Source organism: Leptonychotes weddellii, chromosome 8 (genome assembly GCF_054177405.1).
Source record: "Leptonychotes weddellii isolate Sample4059 chromosome 8, ASM5417740v2, whole genome shotgun sequence".
NCBI classification, from domain to species: Eukaryota; Metazoa; Chordata; class Mammalia; order Carnivora; family Phocidae; genus Leptonychotes; species Leptonychotes weddellii.
The window spans coordinates 29,814,285-29,828,864 of NC_138376.1; the positions used below are offsets into that span (position 1 = coordinate 29,814,285).

Here is a 14,580-nt window from a genome sequence, read left to right on the forward strand (position 1 = left end):
CAAAATGCAGCTTTATTTCTGATTTTTATTTCTGTTTTCTATTAACTCTTTACACTATTTAGTGGGGAAGCTTTTCCTTTGCCAGAGGATGAAAATGCCTCAGGTCCAATGAAGTTTTTGCTTCTTCTTGGGCAATGGAAGTCCTAAGATCATTTTAAGCCATCAACATAGTCTCAAATCTGCAACTAGAAGGACTAGTCTCAGATGTGAACCATGTGAATTCTAGATTTGATGTAGCCTTAAATCTCTCTCTTCCCTGGACTGGGGCTGGAAGGTGCAGTGGGAAGGGCCTGTGTGATGACTGGCTTTCTTTCTCTGTTCTGTTTTTCTTCTAACCCATTCTACACACATATCCCCTTCTATTAGCTAACCAGTTTTTAACCCTATCAGAGGCAGTTCAGGGGCAGGAAGGAGAAGGGGAAAAGGTGTTACTTGATCAGATAACTTAGTAAACAGGCTTCCTATTCTCTGGCCTTGGCACAAGGGTAAAGACATGAATTATTTCTGGGAGCTTCTGAAGCTCTTTGTTGCATGCCTCTCACTATAAAACCCTGGTCACTGGCCATTCAAGGCCTTTTTATCCCCTAAGACTGGTTGGTACCATCCCTTCCATCAGCTCCTGATTCACTAGCAATCTAGAGCACGATGGCACAATGTCCAAGTGCCCAATTTTCTGCCAGGTGGACATCTTGGAAAGGACTTAAAATGGCATCAGCCCAATTTCTCCATGATGCTTACATCTGGTCCATGAGAAACTCTTGTGCAGTCTCTGTACCAATAAACTCTAGGAGCGCTGGATGGTCCCAGCACAGCACCACTCTCCCGGTTAATATTTCTTCAGTCTTTGGACCTGCCTGGCCCCAAGTTGGACCCTAGTCCACTATGCCTCCCTCCTAACATCAGAGATGTGGGTCAGAACTCTCTGAGTGGTCTAAAGAAGCTAGTGGATGATGATGAAGGAGGTAGCACCTCCAAGAAGGACAGCAATGGCTCTCTCCAAAGAACTCTCTTCACAAATTATGTCCCCTTCCATACTCTGTCCCCTCTTTATATCCTTGATGTGATTGAGGAGACCAAGATTCATGGATCTAACTCCCACAATTTCAGAGTTACAAAAACAAACAAACAAAAAACAATTATTGGGATCTCACTTTGGGATTTCATCTCTATTACACTTTGGTGTCTAGGTAATAGCTTAATCCCCATTCCAAGAGTTTGACATGAGTGAGGACTTCCTGTGATTTAGATACATTTCCCTCTTCACCCTCAACATACTCATTCTGTGTTGTGAGGTGGGTGATTTCTCTTGCTCTTACACATTGGTCTTTGGAAGCCTAGACCATGGTAGGGTCAATATTTTGATCTCTCTCAGTGCAAAAAACTTATTTTTACAAGGGAGTACAAGTCATCAGACGACTAAAGGAAGCCTGAGATTTAGTCCTAGTTCTATCATTAGTTAAGCTGTTGTCTTCATTTCTGGTCTCAGGAACTTCAACTATATCACAAGGGGTTGGATCATAAGTTATTTAAGGGTCTTTTCAATTTTCACAGTCCACAGAGAGATACATGAGAACTGGGCAGGGCTGGGAACCTGGAGAGACATCTGGAGAGTCAAAATCCTAGCCTCCTTGATGTGGCTGGACAGATTGGAGATCATAGAACGGATATGGGGAATAGGGGGATGATATGTCTTCTGGGAAGTTATGAGCCAACAATCAACAGACCCTTCCTGTACTCCCCACCAGGCTCATCAATGAGAATGAAGTGAAACAGTGGCGAGACCAGGCAGAGAAGTTCCGGAAAGGTAAGGGGCTCTGCCTAAAGCCACTGCATGCTCTGTACAACCCCTCCCCTTTCCAGCCCAGGACCTATTAGAGGTAGACCCACACAGATTCATATTGTCTCTCCCATTTCCTCTCCTGTCCCACCCCCATCCCAGAACACATGGAGTTGGTGAGCAAGCTAGAGAGGAAGGAGAGAGAATGTGAGACAAAGACATTGGAGAAGGAAGAGATGATGCGGACACTGAACAAGATGAAGGATAAACTGGCCCGAGAGTCCCAGGAGCTGCGCCAGGCTCGAGGACAAGTGGCAGAGCTGGTAGCCCAACTCAGTGAAATTTCAGTATGTGGACACCTTCCTCTCTTTACATATTGAGCTGAGACCTTCAGGATAAAGTGGGAAGAACAGGTGTGGGGAAAGACTAAGGACCCCAGGATGAAGGAGAAGTTAGAGGAGGACCTCAGGCCAGGATAGAGGGGAACTGTGAGGCTGCAAAGGTGGCTACCTTTGTGTTAATTAGAAAAACCAGTGCCCTTTCCCCTGGGTGACACTGTCCCAGGAAGCACACCCGGGAAAGCAGAGTGCGAGTATGCTTTTGCACACTCCTCCCTGTGCAGCTGGATGCCCTTGAGCAGACGGATGCCCTTGTGCAGACAGTAGCCTATACAACCATATGTATTGTTTCTGCTGTTGCATTGTGATAACTATGACTTTGTCCAGTGTTATGCATGTGTGTTTTACCTATGTGTATGTGGCTGTGGTTGTGTCTATGTGTATGTTGGATGTTTGGGATACAGAGAGGAAATGGGGGAGCAAAATGCATGTGGGAGGTGAGAGCAGGATTGGGGTTCTAGTGTAGATGAAGAATAAGAATAAGGAAAGGAATAGTGTGGTGGGGACCTGAAAGGCATCATTGTTGATAGCTTTGTCTTTTCAATTTTTCTGTCTCCCCACAGACAGGACCTGTATCTTCCCCACCTCCCCCTGGGGGCCCACTTACCTTGTCTTCCTCAATGACAACCAATGACCTGCCTCCACCTCCGCCCCCTCTCCCATTTGCCTGCTGTCCTCCACCTCCACCACCACCTCTTCCACTTGGTGGGCCTCCCACTCCCCCCGGTGCCCCACCGTGCTTCGGCATGGGCCTGCCTCTCCCTCCAGACCCCTGCCCCAGCAATGACATCCCACTCAGGAAGAAGTGTGCTCCCCAGCCTTCCCATCCACTGAAGTCCTTCAACTGGGTCAAGCTGAATGAGGTAAGTAACAAAAGATCAGTAGGTCCATTCTCCTATAGTCAGTGCCAGTCAGCCCCATGGAGTGCCTGCCCATTGTTTGTAGATTGCCCCTTCTGGGTTCCTTCTTTGGTGGGGATAAGGGAAAGCATAGTAAATGCAGAAGATGGGATTGCTGATGTCAGACAGCTCACTGTTCACTGGGAAGAACATCTACACTGGCATGTGCTAAGGCTCACATTGGTAAAGCCACCTGCAGACAGAATTTGTATGTGCTGAGGGTTAATGGAGTGATATTGATACTAGAGCATGGACCAAGCAGGGTCACTTTCTAGACAATACAATGGCTGGGCCAGAATTTTAAGGATAGGGTCTATTTGAGGAAAAGGGTGGAAGATATAGGCAAAGAACTTGGACCAAGGTCTAGAGATGGTAAAGATCAGGGCAGTGTGTTCAAAGGACTGAAATGATGAGGCCATGGCAGGGGACAGGACAGCACCCTTGCCATGAAGAGTTGGATGTCAAGTTGTAGTCATTTTGGCATCCTCCTGAGGGGAAGGTAGACACACTGGGTACTTTTCTAGACTGCTCAGCAGTGAGAGGCCCTCATGAATATTATTCACAATAATCACCAATCCCAGGTCCACGTGTAAGATTGCTCTGTTGGACTCTCACGAGCATGGAGTAGAGATAACCTGGGTTGCTTTAGACTGCTAGTAATTTAAGGCCAATTCCAGCCTGGGTCAAGCCCTGCCTCTGGTTCTGTACTAAATCCTATTAGGACCTGTGGCTTTGTCCTTGAGGTTTAACACATACATGGTAACTGAGTTCAATTAGCCTGATCCATACACACACTTCAGTAGCAGCCATGCAGACATCATTTTGGAGCTGGGACTAATGGATGTCCTCTGACCTTGTTGTATGAACCTCTTGGTCTAACTCTTGGGGAATTCATAACTGTACCATTCTATGCTAGCTTAAATGAGCTCAGATGGAGACTCAAGTGGGAAGAGATGTGAGATTGTGAAATAGGTGGCCAGCCAGCTATGTGTTAGCTGGCTCTCATAATGGTAGACCAGCTAGCCAGTCAGTCTGAGGGCTGCTTTGTGTAAACTTTTTTGCTGGGGATTGTGATGGGTAATAATAAGAGGTGAAACAAAGCATTGCCCTGTAAGAGCTTTGAATCTGGCAAATTAGGAATTTTGTTCAAGGAAACATCTAGAGATCCTGGGAAGGGATTGAAGGGGAGGTTCTAACCTCTAACTAAACCAGGTTTGGCTCTAATAAACTGTGCAACCTGAATAAATCACTCACTTTGTACCTCAGTTTGCTCATCTGTGAGATTTCTAAGATTCCTTCTATCTTTGGTTTTATAATCGAGGTGGAAAGACAAAGCATGAATATAGCTCACAGTCTCCTGGGCTTCTGATAACATCTCTAATCTAAGTTGGTAAAATTTTAGAGCCACCTGTTATCAGAATTTTGAAGCCACATGGTTGACATTTGTGACAACTGCACTGCACAGCTGCGCCCTGTGTGTCCTTCCCACAGTCATGAGGCAAGCGGACAAACAGCTCTGCAGAACCAAAGGCCACAGGCTGTGTAGAAACGTTCACTGTTCATGATCAGAAATAATATATATACTTTTTTGTGGTAAAAAAAAATTTATCTCCTGTACTTAAAACTTAAAGTGTTTTTTTTTTTTTTGCTTTCTTTTAAAAAAAGTTTAATTTTTTTTTTATTATAGTTGACACAATGTTACATTAGTTTCAGTTGTACAGCATAGTGGTTTTACAACTCTATATGTTATGCTATGGTATGGTATTTCTATTTTTATTTTTATTTATTTATTTTAAAGATTTTATTTATTTATTCATGAGAGACAGAGAGAGAGAGAGAGGCAGAGGGAGAAGCAGGCTCCCAAGGAGCAGGGAGCCTGATGCGGGACTCGATCCCAGGACCCCAGGATCATGACTTGAGCCGAAGGCAGACGCTTAACCATCTGAGCCACCCAGGCGCCCTCTATTTTTATTTTTTTTTTGAGAAATCTCTATACTGTCTTCCATAGTGGCTGCACCAGTTTGCATTCCTGCCAACAGCACACAAGGATTCTCTTTTCTCCACATCCTTACCAACACTTGTTATTTCTTGTCTTTTTGATTTTAGCCATTCTAACAGGTGTAAGGTGATATCTCACTGTGGTTTTAATTTGTATTTTCCTGATGATGTTGAGCATCTTTTCATTTGTCTGTTGGCCATCTATATGTCTTTTTTGGAAAAAATGCATAGTTAGGTCCTCTGCTCATTTTTTAATTGGATTATTTAGGGTTTTTTTTTTTTGGTGTTGAGTTGTGTAAATTCTTTATATATTTTAGATATTAAGCCTTTTACTGAATATATAATTTGCAGATATCTTCTCCCATTCAGTAGGTTGCCTTTTTGTATAACTGAAAAATTTTAAAAGGTAATGAAAAGTTGATTAGGCACCTCAACAATTAAGGAAAACAGACAAGGCAACTAATATTTTTGCAACATTCTCATCAAATAGAGCTTTGTACTTAGGATTTTTTCTGGGGTCTAGTAATAATAAAATCTATATAAATTCCTCAGGGACCCAAAGCAGGCCAGAATTTCATTCCTGGACTGGAAAGTACAGGTCTGATGGAATGGGTAATGGGGAGGATTCGCAGGAGTTGTAGACATTTCTCAGCAGGGGTGGGTGGGCGGGATTGAATAATATTTGTGGACCTATTAGCCCACTCCCAAGCTTTTAATCATGTGACCAGGAGTTATTTAATCATTTGGGCATCAGGTTCCTGTTCTATAAAATGGGGGTAATTATGGCATCTATATCAAATGATCATTGTGAGGATTAATTGACATATGAAGTATTTGGAACAGTGACTAACACAGAAATTCGTAATAATATTAGGTGAGTTATTAGTGGCACAGCCATGAATGCCTTAAGTGTGTTATCTCACCTAATCCTTCAACTCAGTAAGCAAGCGTCACTGAGACCCTGCTTTCTTTTATGTGAAATGAGAAGAGAATAGCACTCCTCTATTTGCCAACAGTCCCACATAGTGATGAGGCTGGGAGTGCAAGCTAGCTTGCTCTGTTGGACTCCAAATGCTCAGTGAGAGAAACACAATGAAAAGTGTTTTGGAGAAAGATTTCTCTGTCATATAAAGGGTGTCTCTAGAGGGCAGAAGTCCCAGGGATCTAGACTGGTGGTGATGAGGTTTTGGCCAGAGTGATACAAAAATTAAAGTCAGGGATCATTCTGCACGGTGGGCACAGCAGGGCAACTTGGTGAAGTGTAGGATGTGGAGAATACTAGGAAATGGATTATGGCTCCAGAGCACGCTCAGCTATACCTCCACAAAGGGCTTCATATGGGGATGGGGTGGCATTTGGCAAGAACGGTGGGAGAGCTGGGCACTCAGTCCATTCTCTCAGGGGAAACTCTCCCTAGTGTTAACCATCCAGCTCTTGCATTCCAGCCCTTTCTTAGCCTGGTCTCACTGGGAGTAAAGAACAGTGGCAAGCTTTACCTGTGTGGGATTTCCCATGGAGCCCACCTCCACCCCAGGTCTAGACTCAGATGGGAACCACTGACAGTTTTCCTTCCCTGCTCTCCTGTTCAGTTCCCCCTCCCGTCTTCTCTCTGCCTCCCACATACCCCATTCCAGGGGCCTGGCTTCTTTCCCCTGTCCCCTTCCCCTACTCCACGCGTGCTCCTGTGTACACACACACACACACACACACACACAGTGGTTGTTTCTGCCATGAAAAGAATGTGTCTGTGTTGGGTTTGGCCAGTTGCCTGTATCCCTTGCTGCTCTGAGCTTCCCAGCCCGGCATTCCACAAGAGGGTCCCTGGCCTTAGAAAGGCCACAGGAATGTCCCCGCCCCACCCCCCTGCTCTGGCCTAGCCTCCCCTTTCCAGAGTTTAAGAAAATAAAAGTGAGTGAAAGGTATGTTTCTCTCTCTAAGCCTTGCTGAGGGGGAGATGGAGGGAGGAGGGGGTGGTGGCCTTAGGAAGGTTCCCCAGGCTGCCCTCTAGGCAGAGGAGGGTGGGAGATTCCATTTTAAAGGACAGCAAAGCTCAGAATGAGGCAAGGACTCCTGGGAGGACAGAAGTGAGTACTCTGAAGAGGCTGTGCTCTCTGCCCTCTGAGCAATGGCTCAAGGTGCTGTAAGACCACTGGGGTGTTCTTGGCTTTGCTGAAGGAGCCTCTCCCTGGAGTGGGGGTTCAGTGTCAGGGTCCCACACAGAGGTGGGGCAGTGCTTAGGTGGAGAAGCCTTGGAATGTAAACCCTTGGACTCATCCCAACCATGAGGGATAAGCCACTTTCCCTGAGTCTGACCAACAGGAAGTTGTGGCAGTCTTGTTGGCCTGAACAGTCACTCTAGGGGCCAGGAATGTTCCAGGCTTTGGCATTTGTCCACTTTCTGGGAATCTGGGAAAGTGGGAGGAAGACCCCGTGGGAGATAAAATGACAATCTCAGATACAGGAAATATAGTGCGCACTGAGGATTTGAGGATCTCAAATATGTGTGGGCACTATTCCTTGCAGTGACTCTAGCCAACCCTGACATTTAGGGAATGTGCCCTGAGAACACTGGTTTGGTTTTGTTTTTCAGGAAGGAGTTTCATACCCTCTTTCATACTTGCCTACCCATCACTCTTGCCCTCCATTTGATTTCTGGAGCACACGTCTATGTGGCCCCATGAGAAAGGGAGGACAAGGAGCTTGTCTCTGGCCTCTGCCCTGGAACAATGTATTGAAGGTTTGGGGGAGATGAATTGACCCCTTTCTGAAGGCCTGAAAGCCTGACTATTGTAGTTTGTGCAGCTGGGAACAGGTGGAGTTAGGGAGGCATTGGACCTGTCCATCATGAAGGAGCTGAGTCGAACATTGGGTCTTCTCCCTGTCCTGAATCTTAGGAACGTGTCCCTGGTACCGTATGGAATGAGATTGATGACATGCAGGTATTTCGGATTCTGGACCTAGAGGACTTTGAAAAAATGTTTTCAGCTTATCAGAGGCACCAGGTAAGACCTTTCCCTGCCCCCATCTTCTCGGGTCTTGACTTCCAGTTTTGACTTCACCTGTGCCCCTTGAACCCAACCCTCAACCTCTTCTTTCTCCCTCCCTTCCTCCCAGGTATACTGAATGATTTTATTCCTTATTAGGTACCATGCTTTGCCAGGTACATGGATCAGAATTATAGGTATGCAGTGCAGTAGGGGAAATATCCTGTTGTACTCCAGTTCTGGCACACAGTTGTGTGTATTTACACACTGAATGATGGAATAGCATTTTGTCCATTTGTCCTTCATCTTGGAGCACTGGAGGTGGAGTCACAGCCCTGGCCACTGTTGACCTCTGTTCTCTCTTTGACCCCAGGATCTAGAGACTACACCTAGCAGGCATGATAAATTTCAAACTGCTTTCTCCACCATACTCTCCCAACAGCCCCACACAAGTCAGTTAGCCGAGGACGTCAATGTTTCTAGGAAGATGGAGCTGCTCCAGGTCTTGTTAGGGGGTTAAGGTTGGGTCTGGGCCTGGGCAGGGCTGGGAGAGCCCTGGGCTTTGCTCTGCAGACACTGCTTACAGATGGCTGGCCAGTCAGCCTGCTCTTCCAGCAGCAGTAGGAGGAGTGGGAGGGTGGCAGAACGCAGGGCATTCCCGAGGCAGTGCCAGTGGGGATTGCCAAACATGCTGATTCTCATACCTCATCCTCGCATGAATGTGAGTCGAAAGATGAGTCGGGGCCGAGGAATCTGCACTGTAGCTAGCACATCTGGGGTCCCTGCCCCCAAGTCCAGTTTGGACATTCCCAGCCTCGAGGCTTTAGAGTGCGTTCTCTCTGGTCTCCCTCTGAGGGTCGTTTCTTTTCCACACTGTGCCACTTTCTCCAGTCCCCTCTGCTGAGCCCAGGGTGCCAGCACTTGAGGATACTCCAGGTGCCAGTGAGTGGGGTCTGCATCTTCCTGGGCCCTGGGTAGCAGCTGCATGTTGTGGCTGGGCTCCCCACTGCTTTCTGCCAAGTTCAGGCCTGTGGCAATCCTTCCTGAGGGCACATGAGACTCCTCTTAGGAGCTTAGCCAAAGGGGCAGAGTTGGGGCGGGGCTCTGATCCTGACTTGGGATTCTAGAAAAAACAGATGATTGTTATTTAATTTAAATGTAGGTGCCCAAGGTATCTGATTCTTTACCCTAATTCCAGGCAACATTTTTAGCCTCTGCCCATATCAGGCTGGCATGGCTGCCGGCAGCAGCTGTGGCCTAACAGGAGTGGGAAGGGGCTCTTCTGAGTCCTTGGTGCTCCTATGCACTGATGCTCCCAAGTGGGATGGAGGGAGCATGTGCAAGGGGTGTATCAGGCATGGCCAATCACACACCTCCCCCTAGTTGGAAAGTCTTTCTCTTGGCCAGGGTTCCAGGCCACCCCACCCAGTCTCTGTGCCCTGAGGTGGGGCTAGGATGGGATCCAGTGGGGAAAGAGGGGTTAAGGGGTTTAGAACAGACTGGGTTTGGGGCCTCTCAGTTTGGTGACTGGAAAAGTGTTAAGGTGGAAAGTCCCCTTTTGTCCCCTGACTCCTCTGTTAACCCCCTATTTCGGGGCTGGGCTCAACCAGACTATTGTTACTTGGTGAATCTCCCAACCTCAGGCTGAATTCACAGCAGCAGAGCTTGAAAGATCCCAGAGGCTGTGTGGCCCTGGTCCCTGGTGACCTCCTCTTCCTATCTTAGGTCCCAGGGTGCATGTTTTGGTGGGGAGGGGGGTCCTATGAGCTGTGGTCTTTCCTCTATGTCCTATGCAGCTCCTGAGTTAGTGACTTCAACTCCATCAGGGTCCGAAAGGAAGAACTGGGTGTGGGCTCTGTCCCCTTAGCTCCCTTGGAAATCAAAAGACAAAGGGAAAGGGGTGAAATTCGGGGACACCTGCTTTCATTTGCCTCAATGAATGCAACTTCTGCATGTTTCTGGCCCCTTCTGGTTATATCTCCTCTTCTGTTTAGAAAGATGAAGTTATCCAGCAGAGAGAAATGCTCTCTGCCCTCTGGGCAGTTTCCCAACAGAGAAGAGGGAAGAATAGCAGCCAAGGCCTGGGGTTGGGAAGCTTGGGGGCCGGGCCTGCCCCAACTGGGGAGTGGTGGTCCCACTGGGCCCAGGGCAGGCAGGGGACCTGCCTACTCCCCACTTTGTTGCTTCTCCGTGAGTGCATGTCTGCTAGAAGCACCTCCTGTCCAGGGCTAATTGTTAGTCTCCATCTCCAACCATGTGGGTCTCATTGGGATGGGGTAGACAGAGTAAATGCTCAGGGGTCTCCATGTCTCTCCTACTGTCCCTGGGGTCCCTGAACCTCTTGGCTAACATTGTGCATGTTTAATTCTCTGTTGGCTGTGGCTGCTACCTGCCTAGGAGCTGATAACTAATCCTTCTCAGCAGGTGAGTCACTCTTGGGGCTCTGGACACTCTAACTTCTAACCACTGTCCTGGGCTGCTACCTTGTACTGGTCAAAAGAGAGGGCTTTTTCATTCTGCCTTCTATCTTTATGACCCATCCCTATAAGCAACACAGGAAAGGGTTCCCAAAGAGAAAGCAGAAATGTAGAGGAGGGAAGTAATTCAAACAGACCCCTACCAGCAATGGAGGTGAATGTCTACTGGATTAAGGAGAAAGCTTCTAGGTCTTTTGTCTTATCTACCTGGCCCAAGCAAGGCCATCCTGTAAGACTGCATAGGCTGGGCACTGCACAATCCCAAGGGTACAATTCACAAGGATAATGATGTGAATGGCAGCCTCTGGAATTGTGCAATATAGAGCATGTGCTTGGAGGGATGTCCCAGGGTAAAAACTAGTTTCCTGTCTACCTCACCAAGGACCCAAGAGAAGGGAAGGAATCTGATTTTGAGGGAATCTGCTGTTGGAACCCCAGTGAAGATAATTCTTCATGGAATTCTGCCTCAGTTTCCTCACCTCAGGAGTTGTAGATGCCCTCTACTCTGGGCACATGGGCTGTGCTTGAAGTCTCCAGGAGTCCAGGAACTGTAGCCTGATGGGGATTTCGGACCAGCTTCTCATCATAAGCTTGGGGAAGCTCTCTGGGTAGGGTGGTGGAGTGAGGGCTGATTCTCTGGGATGCTGGGGATCATAACAGTGCCCAAAGCCATAGGGATCAGTTCCCCCACTGGAACAGTTCCTTCTCTAGTTTGCCCAGAAAGGGCAGTCTTTAAAAAGGGGGGCTTTTCATTGCCCCCAACCCATTCTAGCCCATGGTAAAGTCCCAGATGCCTCCTAGTAGAGATGGTTATTAACCACCTTCCTCTCTCTCTCTCTCCTGTCTTTTTCTTTCTGTCTTTGTTCCCCTCACACCAGAAACATCCCCTGGTTGGTGTGGGATTGGCTCCTGGAGGGTGGGCAAGGAGAGGATTGGGGAACACACGCATACCTCAACCTTTTTATTTGGCTTGTTGGTTTCAGAAAGAGCTGGGCTCCACGGAGGACATCTACCTGGCCTCCCGCAAGGTCAAAGAGCTATCAGTCATTGACGGCCGAAGGGCACAGAACTGCATCATCCTTCTCTCTAAGTATGTGCTTGTCCTGCCTTGTTAGCCTCTGGTGGGAGGGATGAACGTCCCTCCCACAAGGAATAGAGCCCTGGGAGGGCTAGAGCAAAAACCTACAGTGGAACTGAATGTCTGGGGGACAGGGGTGGCAGAGGAATGGGTGACAGCAGTCTCTCCACTTCCCCTGCTGTGCTCTGGGAATGGTAGGAGACCACTGATCTAGAACCCTCTCTTGGGACCCCATGTTCAGCAGTAGTGTGGGGCTCTGCAGACAGGAAACTGCCCCTGTCACGACATCCCTGACCAGCCTGGTCATCATCTGGCAACAGAATTGCTCTAAGCCCATGGAGGGCCCCACTAGGCTTAGGCCACAGAGCAGCATGATCTCAGCCCCCAAGCATTTCCCACGGCTGCAGAACAAACAGGGCAGTATCTGCGCTAACAGCACCACTTCTGTGCAAGGCCTCCCGCCTGAGCCAGGGTCAGAGGGCACCACCACCCATACTATTCTTAGTGCTGCCCTAGCCATCTCTGGGACATCCATTCCCCTTTCTTCCCCCAGGCCCCAGGCCTCAGTTTCTCTCTCTTGAAGGTGAGGGAGAGTTCTGTATCTCGAGGGATCCAAGTGGTGTGCATCTGGAGGGGATAGGGAAGGGCTGTGTGTGTGTGTGTGTGGAGGGGGGTGGCTTGTCCCTCACCCAGACAGCAAGACGTATGGGAACAGCCATGTGGGAGCTGAGGTGCTATCAGAAGACTGAGAGCTATTCTGTCTTCTGACAATGAAGGAAGCAGGAAACAGCCCCCTTCATGGCCTGCCGATATTCCCATCCTCCCATGGAGATGCAGTAGATATTTTAGGCATAAGAAGGAGAAGGATCAGAGACCTTTACCCTGTCTCTCTGTCTACACTAAAGATGGCCCTTTTCAAACGTCCCTATCAGTTATGACAGAGACTCAAGCAAGACACCAGATTCAAGTCTATACTTAGAAACTAAAATATCTCATTATTTAGTTTATGGAGTGAACCATAGGAGTTTAGGGGAAGTAAGGGGGGAGCACTAAGGAATATATTCCCATGTTCACATGAGGGAGAGAACGCAGGGGAGGAGAAGGGCTGGGGTCTGTCCTGAGCAGAGGGGCCAGGCTCAAGGGGCAGTGTTTTGCCTTAGGTTGAAGCTTTCTAATGAGGAGATCCGGCAGGCCATCTTGAAGATGGATGAACAGGAGGACCTTGCTAAGGACATGCTGGAGCAGGTGAGGCCCCTGGTGGGGAGGGGATGGGAGCTGAAACTAGGGGGAAGCTGCATCCCTTCCTGCCCCCAGAGAGGCCAAGACTCTTAGGTCAAGGAGAAATCAGGCTGGAGGATGAGGAGTTGGGTAGAGGTTTATAGAAACTCCCTGGACCAGCCTTTCTGAGGGGAGGCTAGGAAAGGCTGCATATTTTCCAGGGGATTGAGGTCCTTGACAGGAGATATGAGCTATGATCCCCCCCTTGGGTCTCAAGGTAAAGTCAGAGTGACCCATAGTCATATATTCCCCCAATCTCTTCCACCTCAATTTATTGGATCCTTCAAGAGAAACCTAGAAGGCATGAAACAAAACCACCATCAGTTGGACCTCATTAGAATTAAGAACTCTGTTCATCAAAGGGTACCAATACTAGAGTGAAAAGATAAGCCAAACCTTAGAAGACATTTGCTTTATGTACATCTAGCAAAGATCTCCTATTCAGAATAAAGAGCTCTCAAATCCAAGAATGAAGATGACAAACAGCTCCACTTGAAAATGAGCAGAAGCCTTGAACGTGTATTTCATGAAAGAGAATTTCCAAGTGGCTCGACACTCTTAGTCATCAGAGAAATACAGTAAATCACACTGAGGCAGAACCACACACCCACTGGAATAGCTAAAATTGAAAAGACTGACAATGCCAAATGTTGGCAAGAACATGAAGCAACTGGAATTCTCATTGGGTACAATAATTTGGAAAACAATTTGGCAGTACGCACAAAGGCTAAACCTACCCTACTGCCCAGCAGTCCCACTGCTAGATACAGAGAAATGAGTGCAAACATTGACTATAAAAGATATATGCAAGAATATTTATAACAGTTTTATTCATGGAACAACCCAACTGTCCATCAATAAGAAAGTGAATAAATATACCGTGGTATATCCTTACAATAGAATACTATTCAGCAATGCATAAAAAGCAAACTACCAATACTTAGATCATGGATGAGTCTCAGACATTATGTTATGCAAAAGAAACCAGACACCAAAGAAAACACACAGCATGAATCCATTTATATGAAGTTCAAGAATAGGCAAATCTAACCTAAGGTAATAGAATTCAGTTGAGAGGCTATAATGGGGAGAGGGATGGGTTGGCTTATTGAAGCAATAGAAGAGAACTTTCTAGGGGATGGAAATCTGTATCTTAATCTGGATGGGGTTTCAGTGGGTGGATTTGTCAAAACTCTTTGAATTGCACACTTAAGATGGATGCCTTTTTGGGGTGCCTGGGTGGTTTAGTCGGTTAAGCATTTGACTCTTGATTTTGGCTCAGGTCATGATCTCAGGGTCCTGGGATTGAGACCATGTGGGGCTCTGCACTCAGCACAGAGTCTGCTTGGATTCTTCCTCTCCCTCTGCCCCTCCCCCTGCTTGTGTGCATTCTCTCTCTCTCTCTCTCTCTCTCTCCCTCTCTCACTAAAATAAATACTTTTAAAAAAAATAAATACATTTTATGTAAACTATACCTCAACAAACTTGGGTTTAAAAGAAAAAAATCATTGAGCTGTGCACTTAAGAATGGTATACTTTCAATATACATCTCCAAAGGTTAGTGAAGCAAAAGCAAAAATGAACTTTTGGGACTTCATCAAGATAAAGAGTTTTTGCACAGCAAGGGAAATAGTCAACAAAACAAAGAGGCAAGCCACAGAATGGGAGAAGATATTTGCAAATGACACTAC

At 47.2% G+C, this 14,580-nt stretch overlaps 1 protein-coding gene across 1 annotated transcript in view; it reads left to right on the forward strand.

The window, feature by feature from the left end:
• The window catches only part of DAAM2 (dishevelled associated activator of morphogenesis 2), a 117,344-nt gene that overhangs the window by 86,377 nt on the left and 16,387 nt on the right, over nt 1-14,580 (forward strand). The window contains exons 12-17 of the mRNA XM_081827550.1: nt 1,746-1,804; nt 1,940-2,124; nt 2,739-3,038; nt 7,967-8,074; nt 11,517-11,623; nt 12,772-12,929. Of these exons, the coding sequence (XP_081683676.1) occupies nt 1,746-1,804; nt 1,940-2,124; nt 2,739-3,038; nt 7,967-8,074; nt 11,517-11,623; nt 12,772-12,929 (917 nt within the window). The remainder of the gene's footprint in view (nt 1-1,745; nt 1,805-1,939; nt 2,125-2,738; nt 3,039-7,966; nt 8,075-11,516; nt 11,624-12,771; nt 12,930-14,580) is intronic.